General features: G+C 50.4%; 1 protein-coding gene across 1 annotated transcript; it reads right to left on the reverse strand.

The window, feature by feature from the left end:
• Positions 1-12,176: 12,176 nt before the first annotated feature.
• Positions 12,177-17,423, reverse strand: NKX6-1 (NK6 homeobox 1). Its single transcript, XM_007525027.2, has 3 exons — positions 16,088-17,423; positions 14,850-15,022; positions 12,177-12,860 (listed from the first exon to the last, which is right to left on the reverse strand). Exons 1-3 carry the CDS (start codon positions 16,665-16,667, stop codon positions 12,609-12,611), a joined length of 1,005 nt encoding a protein of 334 aa, XP_007525089.1. The 5' UTR covers positions 16,668-17,423; the 3' UTR covers positions 12,177-12,608.
• Between the last annotated feature and the right edge of the window lie 958 nt (positions 17,424-18,381).

An 18,381-nucleotide genomic window follows, 5' to 3' on the forward strand; every position in this document is an offset into this window, starting at 1 on the left:
ACAAGCGGCTATGTCAGAAACTACAGACTTTGATAAACCATAGAAAGGACCTAATCAAATGAAGCATTGGACTGTTCGGTCGCTAAAATTACATTTCTAGAAATGTACTTGTACACAATGTTGGTTTTATTAAAACAAATTAATTCAGTCATTAAGGAATCATAAGGCAAGTGTCTCATAAGTCAGGACCTCCAGTGTAACAAATTGATTAAATGACTGTGTAATAGTCTCTTTAAACAAATCTAGTGTAACAAGTTAATAGATCTGCTCAATTACCATGCTGGGCTGATGAGGGTGTGGGCCACTCTCATTAAATCTGGGCGATTGTTCTTAGTTTCTCTCTCTCTCTCTTCTCTCTCTCTCTCTCTCTCTCTCTCTCTCTCTCGTCTCTCTCTCTCTCTCTTCCCCGTGTCTCTCTCTCTCTCTCTCTCTCTCTCTCTCCTCCACAGACGGACCAAGGAGGGCTTGGGATCTGAGGTCTATTTTCAGGGGTATGGAAATTGACTGTTCTAAGGGCAAGTAAAATTTTTAAAAACTGAGTTTGACTGCAGGCCTTTCCAGCGGGCCCAAACTAACTGTCCCTCCATATCTCTCTCTCCCCCACTCCCTTCCCTCCATCTCCCCGCCCCTCCAGCCCATCCACTACCACCACCACCACCCCACCTCCCCACCTCCCCACACACCTTGGCTAGAGGGTGGTGGGAGGCCCCTCTTCATGTCAAATATCATATCTGCCTAGAGTGTCTCCTGGCTTAGCAAAAATATTTTTGCGGGCCCTAACCCTCAAAGCATGCCACCACCACCACCACCCATCCCCCGGGCTGCGGGAGGGAGGGGGCACCTAGTTGGGAGCCAAAAGAGACTTTATTTAGCCGTGAAAGGATTTCCGTCGGTTCCGGCGTCCACACTGAAGGACATCAGCCCAAGAGCCTGGCCTGTGGGGCCTAGCCCACTTCCCAGGGGCCCCACCAGAACGAAAAGCATCTCGAAATTGGGGTGCGTCTCCCCGAGAATGTGTGGAAGACAAGAGGGGGCGGGCTCACCCCAGGCCCTAATCAAAGCTTCCCCCCTGGCGGATGCTGAACATCTGAGACCCGAGAACTGAAGGTGGACACGCGAGTTCTGGAAGCTTCTGCTCGCCTACCCAGAAGAGCGCCGGCGGTACACACTCGCGGGCTTCTCCTCCTGCAGGTGCGGGCGTCTACAACACCCCTCTCTCCGCGGCCGCCAGGGGCGTGGGGGGGGAACCTGTCGCCCCCCTGCCATTCTGCTAAGTGTCTGCTCCCGCGGTGTGACCCTGCCACTTTCTCTGCTGGTTTTTATTTTCTGAGTGCATGTTGCCCATATGTTACTCTAATAGTTGCTATAATTCTTGAGCAATGGGGCTCGTATTTTACGGGCCTGAATTAAAAAGAATGCACTTTAATAAAAACCCGAGCAATGCACTAATGGCCTGACAGTGATGGATCTGCATAGAGATGAGTTATATCACTATATACGGGGCCCGCTGGCCACGGCTGCTAATAAGTGAGTGAGGAGGTTGTTCTGGGGTGCACTTCAGGGTTTAGTGCATCCGTGGCCCAAAATGGAGAGAAAAGCAGCCCTGCGCACAGCAGTACTTTTGGGGTTCTTATATCTTTGTGACATTTACCGGGGCCACTGCGCCTCGGAATTACTGCTGCGAACTGCTTTTGATTGTCGGTTGAGTTATCCGTGGCATCCTTCGAGGAAGTGAAGTCACCCGCTCCGCCCCCCCCAGCCCCCACCCACTGTCCTCCTGACCCACTCCCCCACCCGCCTAACCCCTCCCCCATCCTCAGTAGCTAGTAGGTCCGGAGCTTGCGGCGCCCTGGGGCCACCCACAAGCGACGACAAAGGCCACCGCTTCCCCCACACTCTCTTCCCTAGGACCCGGCAGTGCAGAAGCGACAAGAAACCACGACCCAAGTTGACAAACTGTCTGTCCTAGGAGACGGGTAATTCGGATAGAACTCGCCGGGGCCTGGGGGCGCTTGGAGCTGAGAGGATGCTTTAGCACCCAAAACCCGAGGGCTATATCTTCCCTGAGTCCCACCCCCCAGCTGTCCAGACACCTGCAGTGCCCTGCTGGCTGCTTTGGGGGGAGGGGGGCTGTGGGTCCTGAGTCATCAACGATTTAAGGTGTAACGGGGAGGAGGGGCGCCCCGCGTCTGTGCAAGCGGCTCCTACGAACCCTCCTCCCCCGCATCCACGTGAACCTGCAGGGTGGGTGCCGGAGGGCAGGACACCGCGCGAAACTCCCCCGTTTGGGTCATCTAGGCGGCCGCGCCCCTCCCCCCCCCCGTGGGTCCTGGCGCCCCGACCTCCCGTTTGGAGGAGCAGCTACCCCGACCTTCGCCCCTGGAGTCACTGTAATGATGGTTCGCACAGCTGGAGGGAGCTAGCACCCGCACCTGTTCTAGAATATTGCAGGTGGGAGCTGCGGGGAAGGGGTCAGGTGTGTGTCTGTGGACACGGGCGCAGAGTGTGCCCCAGGGTCGCTTTATGAAAAGCAGGAGGGGCAGGGGTGGAGCTGCGCTACTCTGAGGGAGCTAGTTGGTTGAGGGGCGATGCGGGGCGGTGCAGGAGGGCTCAAGGGAGAGGCCCCTGGGATCCAGAAATCCCCTTTCAAGAGCTAGAAGGCCTGGCTACGGACCCTTCCAGGATGAGCCCAGACAGAGGAGGCGGTGAGGAAGGTTCTGGAGGCTCCACCCACGGCGCGTGGGAGGTGGGGGGGGCTGTCCCAGTCAAACGGAATGTGGCGCAGGGTCCGATCTGGAGCCCTCAGTAGCCACTGGCCTGCAGGGGGCGCTAGCCCACCCCCAGGCCACCCTACAGGCAAGGACCTTCTCCAAGAGCCCCTGCAGGTGAGGACCCTCTCCACGTCCCCCACGCAAGCTAAGACTCCCTCCACGGCCCCTGCAGGCCTACCGACGCCCTGCGCCCCCTTTGGGCCTGGATGGAGAGCCCGAGTGGGCAGGTAGGAGAAAGAGGAATCCGGATTATTCGGATGCACAGTTCTCTGGGGAGTGGGGGAACCTCTTTCACAGCGGAGGGGAAGACCCGAGACAGCAGTTGCGCAGTTTTAACTCCCCTTCTTTTCACCGAGGTGAACCTCAATTCTGTCTCTTTGACCTTTGTGTGGGGTTCAGGGAGCGGGCCCCTGTTTGTTTCTGCAGGTCTTTCTGAGGCAGCAAGTGCTCCGGGCCGGCTGCAGAGCCGCCCCCCCCCCCCCGCCTCCCCGCCTCCCCAGCCCACCCAAGTCGGCTTGAAGGGAACTTGGGGGCCCAGTACACGAAACCGGGGAGACCGGATTGGGAGGGATACAGAGCACGCATTCAGCACCATCCCCCCCATCCACTTCCCATCCTGTGCGGTCCTAGGAAAGGTTAGTTGCTAGGCAAGGTCTTCCAGCATGTTCCCTCACGGACAGCCGCTCCACAGAGGCCTTCTGAGAGCAGCCCTCCTTGGGCAGCACCCTCAGTGACTCCACTAGGGAGCGTGTTCAGCCCCAGCTGAGTAAGACAGCCGCTCCCCTGACACCCCAGGGTTCAACTCCCCTAGCCTGAGATGCCTGATTTCCCCGGAAGCAAAAGGCACCACACACTGGGTTTGGTTTTGGTTTTGTTCTGTTGCTGCCCTGAGCCACCAGGAGAGGACAGGATAGCCTGGTCCAGTCACCATGAAGAGTGATATGCATTGCTACTGATGACTAAACTGAATTTTTCATCTTTCTGTAACTATGTTGTAAGCTGATAAATGAATGTATCATAATACCCTCACTTGATCTCCTCGTTTACCCAAAGACCTTTACCTTGAAGTCATTCATTTGCTAATTCAAACTGTTCTGGGTCAGGGGTAGATAGCATAATGGTTATTCGAAGAGACTCTCTTGCCTAAGGCTCCAAAGTCTCCAGTTCAATCCCCTGCACCACTATAAGCCAGAGCTGAGCAGTGCTCTGGTAAAATAAAAATGAATTAATCAATTAAATAAATAAACTGTTCTGTGCTTTTTTTTTTTTTGCAGTTTATCAGAATTTGTATATAAATTAGAGCTAGACTCCTGAGAGAAGTGGAGGTCGTTTATCTGCCTGCAGACATGGGAGAAGGAAAAGGAGAACATAATAAAAATCTTATTTTCTTTAAGCCCTTCAAAAGAATATAAAGTTTTCTGTGACTGAGCGAGAGAGTGGTACTGTACAGTGTTCTAGGACGTGTCAATGTTAAAATGCCTGTGGCAGCATGAGGAGTCTGGGATTCAGCTTTCCGAGTAGTAGCATAGATGCAGTTCTGTCCCAACTGCCACCCCCTCAAGGCCTTTCACCTGTCACTCTGAGATACTTTCTCTTCTTGCTGAAATAACAGGGCACTAAACTAAGTGAAGGCAAAAGGGAGGGAAAAGATAAGGAAGGAACAGAGAACAAGAAAGATTGTCCACCAGGAAATTGACCCTTCCAGGTAGACTGTAAGTCTCAAGCAGAGGTAGTCACCCTAAGTGTTTGTTGAAAGCAAGGGCCTTCCAGTTGTTATCCCCTTTGGTCCCAACCTTGGCTAATGAGTTTAGCCTCTGCAGTCCCATTTCTATTGGGAATGACCTTTATACAATACCTCAGGAGGCACTAGGATTGCCACTTATACCAGAAGCGGTGAAGTCTCTGTCTTCAGCTGTATTTGCTGTTTTGCCTGTTCCAGCTGTGTACTGGCTTGTTGCTTCTGCTGTGGTGGGAGGGGCCTGTGAGAGTGGGAGCAAGTGTGGTTAGGTGTTGCTGCCTGTCAGCTTCACCGGGCTGGGAGTGCCCAGGTTCACACAGGAAGGAGCAAAGTGCACAGGAGCTTCTCTCTCCACCAAAAGCCAGCCTTTGTTCCAGGGGTTTCCACAGTCTTTTCTTCTTTCATTTCAGTATCCAGTAGAGCTCCAGTACCCATCATTCACTCCCTTTCTTTTCTGTCTTCTTGCCACCTTGACTGTCTTGCAAACAGTTGTGTCCCTAGTTCTCAAAGGAAAAGCAAATGCAGGACTGGGAAGATAACATAGTGGTTATGCAAAGGGCTTTCACACCTAAGGCTCTGTAGTCCCAGGTTCAAACCCCAGTACCACCATAAGCTAGAACTTACCAGTGCTCTCTCTCCCTCTCTCTCTCTCTCTCTCTATCTATCTATCTATCTCTATCTCTTTCTCTCAATAAAGTAAAATAAGCAAAACATTTTTTTAAAAAGGAAATGGGGGAGCTGGGCAGTAGCTCAGCAGGTTAAGCACAGGTGGCGCAAAGTGCAAGGGCCACCATAAAGATCTCAGTTCGAGCCCCCAGCTCCCCACCTGCAGGGGAGTCACTTCACAGGCTGTGAAACAGGTCTGCAGGTGTCTATCTTTCTCTCCTCTCTGTCTTTCCATCCTCTCTCCATTTCTCTCTGTCCTATCCAACAACAACTGCACCAATAACAACAATAATAATAACAACAAAGATGAACAACAATGGCAACAAAAAGGAAAAAACTGTCGTCCAGAAGTAGTGGATTCCTAGTGCAGGCACAGAGCCCTAGCAATAACCCTGGAGGCAAAGGAAAAAAAAAAAAAGAAAAAAAACAAGGGAGTTGGGCGGTAGTGCAGCAGGTTAAGCGCACATGGCGCAAAGCTCAAACACCAATATAACAATCCAGGTTCCAGCCCCAGGCTTCCCACCTGCAGGGGAGTCGCTTCACAAGCAGTGAAGCAGGTCTGCAGGTGTCTATTTTTCTCTCCTCCTCTCTGTCTTCCCCTCCTCTCTCCATTTCTCTCTGTCCTATCCAACAATGACAACAACAATAATAACTACAACAATAAAACAACAAGGGCAACAAAAGAGAATAAATAAATATTTTTTTAAAAAAGTAAATGGGAGGCAGGAGGAAGCACAGTGGATTGAGTGTATATGGCGCAAAGCACAAGGACTGGCGTCAAGATCACAGTTCAAGCCCCAGGCTCCCTACCTGCAGGGACGGTGAAACAGGTCTGCAGGTGTCTGTCTTTCTCTCCCCCTCTCTGTCTTCCCCTTCTCTCTCCATTTCTCTCTGTCCTATCCAACAACAACAGCAATGGCAACAATAACAACAACAACAAGGACAACAAAATGGGAAAAATGGCCTCCAGGGGCAGTGGATTCATAGTACAGGCACCGAGCCCCAGCAATAAGCCTGGAGGCAAAAAAAAAAAAAAAAAAAAAAAAGTAAATGAGACCTCATTTCTGTCTTAACTTCAATGTCTAGTCTTATCATGAAAGCCAAGGTCACTGTTCTTCATTATAGCTTTACTTCTTTCCCTCCATTACTTCCCTCTAGCATTCAAACAGCCACAATAAAGTTGAAAAGGTGTCTGTGGACATGTTCCATAGGGAGATCATTAAAAAAAAAAACTAGTATCCACAGCCAGATCTGAATATATATATATATGGTTGAGACATTTGAAAAAACTGAGACTGGGCTAGGCTTTCCATGAGAGTGATAATGGTTAAGACTTACATAGCTTATTATGTTGCAGGCACCACCCTATGAATATCATATGTATTGATTCATATAATTCTATGACAATGATATGACTTAAATACAATTATCCCCATAGTGAAGCATAGTCATTTGACCAAGATCATACACTAAGTGATACAGCAGTGATTCTGACCCTAGAATCTAACTCCACAGTCCTGCTCTCAAACACTTTGTGAGTTCCTGATTATGAGAAACACTAAACATTTCTAGACTCTGTCACTTGGTACCATATGGATTTGGGTGAAAAATAGAAAAGGCCTTGCAGACTATATAGGAAGAAAAGTGGAGGGGGCCACAAATTGTATTTCAAGAGCTGAGCCATATCCTTAAACACAAGGACCATGACTTATTACTAGTGGCACCACTAACAGTAATAGGACTATGGGCCTATTTCAAGGGTTCATATTGGAAGCATAGAGACTGGCTGTGTGCTTCTGCCTGAGGGTGACCACACCATCTAGATCATCCAGGAGTTTTAGTAACCTTGCATTCTGGTCCCCCACATACAATTAGATTGGTCTGAGATATGCTGGTTTCCTTCCTCAGCTTGGCATGCCTGTCTTCCTTCTAATAGCCAAATGTATAGGATAAGTATATCTCAGCAATTCCTTTGACTTTGCCAAGGTAGACCATAGGCAATAACATAGATAAAGTATGGCACCTTATAAAAACTAATGTATGTCCATCTTAATTACGTAGTTTCCCTAGGATAAGCAAAGAAGCCATCTTTGATTGTATCTTCCTCCAAACTAGCCCATTTCAATGTATACTGAAACAAAAGTTCTGAATGAAGTGGGCTTACCTAGATACTGAACACTACCAGAGGTTGTAATAGTTCAGCATTAGACCACAGGACTTTCATACTTAGGATTGCACGTTCAAGCTCCAACACTATTACCATATTTGAATGGTGAGTTGAATGGTGCTCTGGCCTCTGTCATAAAAATAAATAAAATAGTGGTCCAGGAGGTGGCACAGTGGATAAAGCATTGGACTCTCTAGCATGAGGTCCTGAGTTCAACCCCCGAAGCACATGTATCAGAGTGATGTCTAATTCTTTCTCTTTCTCATTATAAATAAATAAATCTTTTAAAAAATTATTAAGAAATTAAATAAATAAAATAGCACAAAGTCATTCTGCTCCAGTCCATTTAAAGTCTCCAGTGTGGCGTTCACTAGACTGTTTGTCTCTGGGTAGAGAACAAATGATGCAAGCTTAGATGGTCCATTTTCTAGAAGACAGGACTAGAGGGTGGAATGTGGCTCCTAAACTTTCCAGCTTCTAAAACCACCTCAAGCCAAATTATGAAATTCTGAATGGCAAAATTCAGGAGGGTCCCCCATGTCTGTATCACCCCCCACCCCCCACACACACCATAGCTCCACTTGCTAGGCAAGCTTCATATTGATGGAAGAGGTTATATTGTTTTGTTTTATTCAGATCTTTTAAAGAGGTTAAATCATAGCAAATGTGTTTCTCTGTAAAACTCAAATGCAGCAGACCAAAATATTCTCTTTCCTATATTTATAAAAAATGAAGAAATGACTTTTTTAAAAGTCCTTCAAGGAAAGGAGTACTTTTCTCATGCTCATGCATGTACGTGTGTGTGTGTGCGCGCGTGTGTGTGTGTGTGTGTTGATTCAAAAGTTGAATTTAGTGCCGAGAATACTGTTTCAATATAAAATAGAGTTTATATAGATGAAATCAACTGCTTACCTCCCTTGTTATTACATGGTCCTATTGTCAATGACTAACAAAAGAGTCACTGTCTCTTTAAGCTATTCAGTGCTAGGAGTTCCCAAGAGGAATGTGTGTGTGTGTGTGTGTGTGTGTGTGTGTGTGTGTGTGTGTGTGTGTGTGTGTGGTGTGTGTGTGTGTGTGTGTGTGTGTGTGTGTGTGTGTAAGCAGGACAGTGTAGAAATCTAAGTTGAGGCTCATCTAAGAAATATTCATGTACATGATGTGAGGCTTCAAACAATCTCAAATCTACTCTCTGACTTATTGTTGAAGATAATCCCAAGAAGAGCTTTTTCCAGTTTCAGCAGTCTGTGCACTGAGCGATGAGGAAATGCACATATTTCCAGAGAAAAATTAGTCATTTGCTGTGCCCCCCCACACACACCCTTTCCCACTGTATCCTGACTTAGAAAAGTAGATTTCAGTCCCTTCCAAGCTTGGGCTGCTGCTCAATATAACCACAGATTCTGGGAAAGAAGGTGGGGAGATTTTACCTCAGAAAATCCTTTGCATATGAGCTAAAGTGTAGGTGGGCTGCCAGTGAGGGAAAGTGATCTTGGAATTGGGGTCTAGTAAGCAGAGTAGGAGCAGAGAGCTGTGATCCATTGGACACAGACCTGGATGGGCCCTTTCCCCACCCCTCTGCGGCCCACATCCACCCTCACTGACTTTGCCTTTTTAGGAAAACACACACTGCAAATCAAAAATGAAAAATCACTTTTTACTTTCTTTCATCATCACACAGAGAAGTCTTTGCTTTTCTCCTTTCACATTCTATATTGGCATTTCACTGTTTGTGTACATGTTTTAAAGGAGTAATCCACTAGGGGAAAAGGAACAGGTAAAAGTGACCAAAAGGTATAGAACATCTGGAGACATCATGAACAGCATGGTGACTAGTTTTCACAATACCATTATATTTGTCAGTTGCTTAGAGAGCAGATAGTCTAGGTTTTTGACACTAGACAAAAATTAAATGTATATGAGGCCATGGAGATTGCCTAAACTTAACTATGGAAACCATTTCATAATATATACCTGTATTGAATCATGTTTAACATCTTAAACTTATGTTTAGATGTCAATTATATCTCCATAAAACTGGAAAGGTAATAAAAAAAAATAAAGCCAGGCCACTTGCTGTTACTTTTGTTTTCAAATCATAACCCTGTTAGCTATAACTACCAGTTGGCCAACTTAATCGATCTTCTGGCTCATTTATGCCACTAAAATGTTGAGGCAAAATGAAAAATGATCTTCACTCTCCTTTGTTGAGCTGCAGAATGTTTCCTCAGCTTCATTCACTACGCTAACTCTTGGGAAAAACATTCTTGTTGCACAAGCATGGAACCCAACCAAACCAGCAAGGATAAAGGCATAGCTGTGCAAGGTGTCTACTCACCCCCTATTCCCCTCCCTACTTTCACTTTTATGGGATCAGTTTGCAACTGGTGGCCAGCTAGAATCCTGGTGGAAGTAAATTAACTGGAAACCTCAGGTCACTGCGGCAGTCAACTGGAGAGAGAGAGAGAGAGAGAAAGAGAGAGCAAATGCCAGTGCAGTGTGTCCCTGCCCATCCCTGTCTACTGCCCTGACAGCTCAGAGCCTCCAGTAATGGGCTGGTGAGCCTGCAGACCCTATGGCCTCTGCATATTCAGTGATCAAAAGGAGACTGGCCGCCAACTTTCACACTTCCAGAGGCTCTGAGTGTACGGGAAAGAGCTTAGAGGGAAAGCTCCTATAGGGGGTGGAGCGGGGCCTTTCCACAGTACTGACTAGGCAGGAATACTAGAACACCCATTTAGGTCTTGAGAAAAAGTGTCAATCTCTGTCCCAGGATCTCTGATGCTTCTGTGCTATTATGATATAATCAAAAATAGTTCTCATTAGCACCTTACAGAAATAGCATTTCTAGTCAGACTGTAATTTCTTTTGTTTTCTATTAGAGGGTATAAAACATTGCTTAGCTTTTCAAGGAGAAAAGGTATGAGTGAAGGTTGTTTTTTTGGTTTTTTTTTTATTGCAAATTGACAAGTAATAAAATTTGTAGGTAACAGACTTGACATCTCTTCCCAGATTCTTTTGTTAAAAAAAAATGGGCAAAAAAAAGTGGGCCAGACAAACTAGGAATGAAGGCAAGTTGAAAGCAGGAAGGGTGAGAGAGAAGGAGAATGAAAGAAAGAAATGACTATTGTTTGGAGCTAGGATTTAAATTGTCCTAGTGTTGTAAAGAATCTCAAAATTCAGAAGTTGGGGTTTATTGAGAACTTCACAAGTGAGACAAAAGAAACCAAGCAGACTTGTGTTCTACTTTCCACTAGGCTACACCACCACCAGGAATGTACTCTACAATTTCCTTCAGGAATTTCACTAACACATTTCTTTCTTTCTTTCTTCCTTTCTCTCTTTCTTTTTTCTCCCAGGAAAACAGAATAGACCCACACTCTATACTTGACGCTAGCCTAAAGAATCTACTAAATTCTACTGATTTTTTCCCTCTTTTCAACACAAACTCATTAACCTGAAACACTAAGGGATAAGTGTATTTCATTTAGCCTGTAGCCCAGTATCTAAAAAACAAAAGATCCCCAGGTAGTGGCACAACCTTCTCTCTGGGATTCCCAAGGTTGTTTGTTTGCTTGCTTGCTTTTGTATATTCTGCTGCACACATTATAACATTGCTCCCTAATCCTAAAGTTCAGCTAGAAGCTTTCTTAAAGTGCATTCTCCTTTACTGTGGTGTTTAGCAAAATCAGGATTCCTGTCTTTCTGCCAGCTTCTGGGTTCGTACAAACTCCATATGGGGGCAGGGGGAGATGTTAGCACTAAACTAGTGCTAACATCCAACTTAAGCTCTTTGGCCTCTAAACTCCGAAAGCTGAGCTGGAGCCAGACAGAGGAGTTACGAAAGCAGATGGAAGTGAGCTTTCTCCCCCCAAGGCTGCCATCCAGGAGAAATTAGACAACTCAAGACTCAGGAAACAGCTTGCTAAGCAAGTCTAAGAAATTCACAGTGAAGCTCTATTTCTTCTTAATCTTCCCAACTACAGAGGATGAGAGATGTGACTTCACTCTAACAGTCACTTCATCCATGAAACCAGTATAAAAATGTTGTAGTCTTGTTACTTATCTGAGATCCCTGATATGAGACCCTCTCATTCAAGGCAACAAACATCTTCAAACTGATTCTTTTCTTTTCTTTTCTTTTAATTTGATTTATCCTTTGAAACAGAAAGTGCATTACATTTAACTGGTCTTGCAAAGGGGATTTTCTTCTCTTTACAAACCGAACTCCTTATATAAATTAATAAAGGTTAAAGATGCTAATATATCATCATTATTAGCTTTAAAAAAAGAAAGCAATTTACATAGTCTATAGTATTCTTATGATACAAAACACTTGGAATTCAATTACAGCAACTAAATGGATGTTTATGTTTCTGACCGAAAGCAGTTGTAACAATTCCCACCATCTACTTTAACACGCATTTTTTTTATTTAGAAAGGAGTTAAATTAAATACAAGCTATTAATGCCTCCCTCCCGGATACTTTCTCTAAACCACTAATAAATAGCAATAAACAACTGTGCAATTTCAGAGAGGGACGGAGAGGCTGCGAGACCTTCCTGGTCCCTAGTCCTGGGTCTTGTACTTCCCATCCCCGCAAGGTCGAGCCCAGCTAGGTCGAGCGCCGCTCTCAGCCCGGCTGGGAGAACTGGGGGGTAGAGGATGGATGGAGAAGTGGGTGGGCTTCTGTAAATCCAAACCAAGAAAAGGGAGGGAAGGCCAGAACCATCTTTCTGGACATTTTTCAAATTAAGATCAAAATCAAGGGCAGCTGGGTGGGGGTGGGTAATCGCTTTTATAGGAGAGGGAGGGGTCGTCTTTGCATACCAATTTTTCAGAGAAAGAGAGAAAGCATTTTACATTTTAAATATTCACAATAAAGTAGCTTCTAGTCAGTGTGACTCACGATTTATTTACAAAGAGCCTTCAACAGGTTGCTTTAGCTGGCACAGCAGTGTGTGTGTGTGTGTTGGTGGGGGGGCGCCTCTTGCAGCAATAGCAGCCGACCCCACCCCCACCGTGGCCTCGGGTCCCCTCGTGAGCACGTCCACCCTTCTAGCCATCGCCTCCCCCACTACCACTTCCCGCTGCTGACGGCTCAGGCAGGCATGGGGTGGGGGGAGCGGCAGCCGGGGACCTGCTGGGAGTGGCGGGAGGGCGGAGACAGGTGTCATGGCCTTCTCCTAGCAGGGCGCTCTGGGTCCTTTCTGTCCCCTCAGACCCCATGCTTCAGTTATAAAAATACATCTGTGCACCTGCCCCCGGCTCAGGATGAGCCGTCAGCCTCCCCTGCGGGCAGCAGCAGCCCGCCGCCGCCCGGCTTGTGCTTCCTGAGCAGCTGAGCAATCTTCTCGTCGTCTGAGTTGGGGTCCAGTGGCCGGTTGTAGTCCTCATCCTCCTCCTCATTCTCAGAGGCACCCTTGAGCCGCTCAGTCTCCGAGTCCTGCTTCTTCTTTGCCGTGGCCATCTCGGCTGCGTGCTTCTTCCTCCACTTGGTCCGCCGGTTCTGGAACCAGACCTAAGGGTCCAGGGAAGAGAAAAGGGGGGCAGGGCGAGAGGGGTCAGCGGCAGGCACCGTGATGCCACCCCCTCCTCACACACGTACGCTGGCCACCCCATGGAGACCTCCCGGACTCAGGTCGACCCAGGACCCAGGTTCCTGTGAGTGACAGGTCAACAAGCTCACTGCCAGTTGCCATAGTGATAGTAACAGGGGCTCAGGGGCCTGGCTGAGGCTTGGGGACTGAGCATGAGTCCCCCTGAAAAGGAGCCTGCTTCCCTACTTTCCCAATGGAAGCAGAAAACTCCCATTCTTCCACTTGCCCCTAAGTGGCTGTGACTAGATACATTTGTAGTGTGAAGGAATCTCAGCCTGAGAGGACTGAGTGCAGAATGGTTTGTGAGAGAAAGCTGCACTGACCCCCCCCCCCAACTACCTCTCATCTAGCTCTCCCTTTTAGCTATTTGTATGTTTCATTTATCTCAACTCTGAATGCACACTGGCATAAGTCCTCCCTACCTAATTTTATTCTTGCAATGCAGTGATGACAAGTAAAAAAAAAAAAAAAACTACCTCCAAAACAGAAACCCCAGCTCATTAATGGTAACCAACAGAAATGTGCGAATATATATTTATAAAATAGTTCAAGCAACAGCATCATCAGGGCAATTTTTCTGTGTCTTGCATAAAAAAAACGCTGAACATTTTAGATATTTGTAAACATAAAATTTTACCAGAATCTTTCAGGTATTTTACTATTGGTTTTAAGTGTTCTCTGTGACATTCATTTCATACACAAGTATGTTAGGCCTATTTGCAGTGTTACATACTAGGTTTGGTGCACCTATTTTAGCCCAGAGCATCAAAAAAAAAAGTCAATGTCTCTATCATATTAAATCATTTTCCCTTTATGCTACTTACTTGTTTTCTCATCTGATATGTACTTTTATCTTGAAGATCAGAATTGTTAAGAAAACTATTTTCATTTTCTCTATACAGCTATGCTAATCCACTTCTAGCCATAGAGACTTATTTACAGTGACAAAAGACCTCCAGATTATTTCAGTGGGCTCTGTAACAACCACGGCAAAAAATGATTTTAAGTGTCATAATATCCTAATGGCCACATGCAAACTCTCCTGAAATAATCTTCTGATAATGTACCACCGCTGCAAACATGCATGGCTAATGTTATCCTCGATCAATTTAAACAGCAACAGTATAACTAATGAAAACACAGACACACACCAAATGTAATAACCCAAGGCACAAGAGATAATGCTAGAAATATAGAATACTGTCAGGTTTGATTTCCCTAGCTTACTCCACCCATCATTTTATTTTTCCTGGCAAGACTTGTAAAATTTGATTCCCTGCGAATAGACTTTACAACTCAATTATAAGGTAAGTGACATTATAATTAAAAATGGTCGCCCTGAAGAGTAATGTATGTAAGCTGTGCTGATAAATTTATTGTAAATAGAGTTCAATTCCACAACATGGTAATGTTGGTGCCAATTTATTTGGAGGAAAAAGAAAATGCTATTCTTAAACTACTGTGATTAGCTTCGCTAAAAGCAGGTTCTCCGAGCTAAGGGAGCCCGACCCCGTGTTGTGTGATTTTTCAAACCTGTACCTTATTATAGCGGAGCGACTGTGCTCAACTGCCTTAGGATATTATGACATAGGGACGGTCTGAACTAGCAAACAAAAGCTCATATATTCTTGAGGTAAAGTAAACAAGAAGCTATCTCAGTGGCCGAGTCTGCTGTTCCATAACACTTCTACTCTCACAGCGCAGCGATCCCCACAGCGCAAACTGCCTTCTAGATTAACCTAATTTCAAAGGCGGGATGGGGGTGGGGGTCCTTTTGTTCTTCTACAGTTTGCCAGCCCAAGAGACCTCCGTGACTTCCCAAACCCAAACTCCCACTGGCGGGGGCGCGTGTGATCGCCATGGGAAGGGGCCATGGGGGGGGCTCCCCCAAGTCCGCAAGACCCACTCACCTTGACTTGACTCTCTGTCATCCCCAGCGAGTAGGCCAGGCGCGCACGCTCCGGGCCCGCCAGGTACTTGGTCTGCTCAAAGGTCTTCTCCAGGGCGAAGATCTGCTGGCCCGAGAAGGTGGGCCGCGTGTGTTTCCTCTTCCCGTCTTTGTCCAGTAGGATGGACCCTTGGTCTGTGAAAACAAAATAGCATGAGAAGGGGGGGGTGCGGTGACTGGGAAGAAGAGGGGAGCTCGGAGGACTCCCCTCCACCTGTGTCCTCAGCCATCAGCCCCCACCTCCCCTTCATCTCAGTGCAGTGCACGCGCTGGTAAAGTTTCTGGAGTCGAATCGCCAGCCCCGTGTCGATTGAATGTGTGTGTGTGTGTGTGTGTGTGTGTGTGTGATTTTTTTTTTTTTAGGATGTCCATGATTCTTAGTGGGGGGGGGGTGCCGGCTGGGTCCCTGCCTGCAGGGGTCTTTTCCCAAGTGGGCAGTCAGCCTGGTGCACGCTCTAAGGGCGCTGGCTCCCCGACCTCGGGTCGCTGTGCCGGCAGCGGGGAGTGGGTGTCGCCTTGGCTGAGGGTTCCCCCCAGGTTAATCGCTATAGAGAGGCTCCCCGACACCTTGACCCGCACAAGCCGCCCTCAGGCCTTGGACTCCACTTTGCTTCTCCACCAGCCCTTCCTGACGCCCCGAGAGCTGAGAGTGGAACGAGGCTTGGGGAAAACTTCTAGAACTCGGGTTTAGGGGGGCACCGGGGCACCTGCGAGTCTGGAAACCCTGCGGCGCATGGCTACACCTCCCGGAATTGGAGCCCTAGGGCAATTCGATGGCCTCCAGCAGGGCCTTGGAGGACTGCGCCTGGTCCCTAGTAAGCCACTTCACTCCTCCTTGGGACTTTCTGCGGGCGCGACATCATGGGCCCCTCAAAGCGCCCCTCAAAGCGCCGCGTGCCCGAGGCGGAGAGCCAGCGTGGGGCGGGATGTGTCTCCCGAGGACTCAGGGGGGCGCGAGGTGCGGCCGGGACTGCCTGGCGGAGCAGTGCCCGCTCGCCCTCTGCAGCGAGGACCCGCCCTGCAGGTGCCAGCAGCGAAGGCCACCCAGGCGGGCGCGGAGCCGCGCCAGGCACTGGGGGTTACAGGAGCTGTCCCGGCCTCGCGGGCCTGTCCAGAGCCTCGGGAGCCCACTGCCCGCACCTCGGAGTGGGGCACGCGGGACTCGGGGTGCGGGGTGCGCGCGGAGAGGCGGGTACTCACGCGGGGCGCAGGCCAGGCGCGCATCCCTCCAGGGCGGGCTCTGCATCACGCCGGGCCAGAAGATGGGCGTCCTGCCGGGCAGCTCGGCCAGCGGCTTGGGGTAGCGGCCCACGGCCGCCACGGCGCCGGGGCTGAAGTAGAGGCCGGGTGGCGGCGGCGGGCTGAGGCTGCTGAAGCGGGGCAGACCTGCCAGCAGCCCCGCGGGGCCGGAGGCAGCGGGGGCGGCGGATGCGGAGGGCGCGGCGGAGGGCGGCGCGGAGGCGGCTGGCATAGAGGGCCGGCTCAGAATGTCGTTGATGCCGTGCGGGGTGGCGGCCGACAGAGGCTGCGGGGGGCTACCCAGAGCCGACAGTGCCACGGCGGCCGGGGGCTTCGGGGCGCCCAGGGGCGGGGAAGGCGACGCGGACGCCGACGACGAGGACGAGGACGCGGACGAGGGCGGCCCGGCGGGCAGCGGCGCGAAGGCGGCGGGGTAGAGCGGGGTCTTCATCTCGGCCATGCTGTGCAGGGCGGCCAGCGGCGGGCTGCCGAGCAGGAAAGCGCTCTGCCGGCTGCCCTCCATCGTCCCCAGTGCCAGCATCCCCGGCCGGGCCGCGGGGAGCGGGGGGCGCCGGGCCGGGGTTGCGGGGCGCGCGGGGGCCACCTGCCCGCCCGCCCGCCGGCGTGGAAGCGCCTGTTCCCGGGGCGCCGCGAGCGAGTGTCGGGCTCCGGGGCCGCGCGGGCTCTGGGGTAACCCGGCCCCGTCTCTGTCCGCTCGGCGCTCAGAGGCCGCGGCCGCTCATCCTCCGTCCCTTGCCGCCACTGGGACACCGCTGAGCCCCGCCGGCCGGGCGCCGCGCCGAGTTGGCCAGAAAGTTTGGAGCCAGGGGCTGGGCGGGGCGGCGGCGGCTGCGGGCCTCAGGGTCCCCTCCGCCGCGCCCTCCGGCCCGGCCCTGAGCTCGCGTCCCCGCCGCTGCCCCGCTTTCCCTCCGGGCCGCGGTGTGCAGAATCGCAAAAGAAAAACGGGGGAGAAGGAAACACTGCGGGGAGACCGGGGAGACCGGGGAGAGCGCAGGCTCCTGCGCGCACTATGCGGGGCGCAGGGCTGTACTCGGCCCAGGGGCCGCCACTCCGCGCCGCCCAGCTCACTCCGCACGCATCCGCCCGCGGTCCGCTGCTCCTGTCCGGCCTGAGGCTCCTGCTCCCCGCGCTCGTCCGGCCAAGCCGGCGGCCCGCGCTCCCTCCGGGCCTGACAGTCGGGATGAAGCTCTCAAAGGTAATGACACACCCGCGCGGCTCCCTCCTGTCTTGAGCTGGGGCCCCAGGCGGAGGACCTGTGTCCGGAATGGGAACTGGCGGGTCGGCCGTGCGGGGCGGCGGGGAGCCCCATCTCCAATGGCAGCCCCGCGTCCGCCCCCCAGGCCCCCCTCCGAGCCCCTGATTGGCGCAGCGCCCGCCGCGGGTCCGCCCCGCAGTCCCGGGGGGGGCGGGGCGGGGCCTGGGAGGTGCTGTCGCCGGGCCGCGGGGTTCCTGACTCCCCAACTAACCGTGTTAAATAAGGTGGGCAAAGGGAGGGGGCGCAGAGACGCCGGGTGGGGGGGTGACTTTTTAAAGAACAGAATAATGAAAACTCGGCCCTTTTATGGAAAAGCAGTTCATATTCCCCCCCGCCCCCCAGGCGCTCCACCCCCAAGGGCCCCGGCCCTCGCGAAATGGAGCTAATGGAGCGGGCAGCCGGCGCGCGGGGCCCAGCGCCTCCCTTTGAAGGGATTAATTAAAGGCCATCTGGGCTCTCCCAGAACTGTGTAAATTAATTTGTTGCTCCTTAAGCCTATAGATGTCCTTAATCCCCGTGTAGGCCACCGTCCTCGCCGCTCGCGGCCACCTTACGCGCCCCTCACTTTCTCTTTGCATGCCCGGGCTCCCAGAGCCCATCGTTATCACGGATATTGTAGGGTTGCTCTATTCGCCGCGAGCGGAGTTAACTTAATGGCAAAGTTGCTCTCACTAGTGGGGCTTAAACCTGAAGGCTGGGGTTCAACTTTGTTCTAACTTTTCTTCCGGTTGCTTACTATTTGTTTTTGGTCGACGCAGGGGTACAAGCGCCAAAATTAAAGTGTCTCAACGCACGTGCTTGAGTGCCCTGATGATGGAACTTTCCCATCCTGTCCTCAGCTCTAGAGTTGTTTGGGGGAGCTGGACCTGCTTTGGTTGGGATGTCTGGACTTTAGGAATTGGAAAGATAGCTTTATTCATTCTCCATTTCTCTCTCTGTCTCTCTCTCTCTCTCTGTGTGTGTGTGTGTGTGTGTGTGT

The sequence above is a fragment of the Erinaceus europaeus genome, chromosome 3 (assembly GCF_950295315.1).
Source record: "Erinaceus europaeus chromosome 3, mEriEur2.1, whole genome shotgun sequence".
NCBI classification, from domain to species: domain Eukaryota; kingdom Metazoa; phylum Chordata; class Mammalia; order Eulipotyphla; family Erinaceidae; genus Erinaceus; species Erinaceus europaeus.

Bases quoted from the DNA above. Each gene is read 5' to 3' on its own strand.
- NKX6-1 (XM_007525027.2), bottom strand. From the start codon at position 16,667: ATGCTGGCACTGGGGACGATGGAGGGCAGCCGGCAGAGCGCTTTCCTG. The intron at 15,023-16,087 runs GTGAGTACCCGC...TTGTTTTCACAG, and splicing joins GCGCCTGGCCTGCGCCCCGC to ACCAAGGGTCCATCCTACTG. The intron at 12,861-14,849 runs GTGAGTGGGTCT...CTGGACCCTTAG, and splicing joins TGACAGAGAGTCAAGTCAAG to GTCTGGTTCCAGAACCGGCG.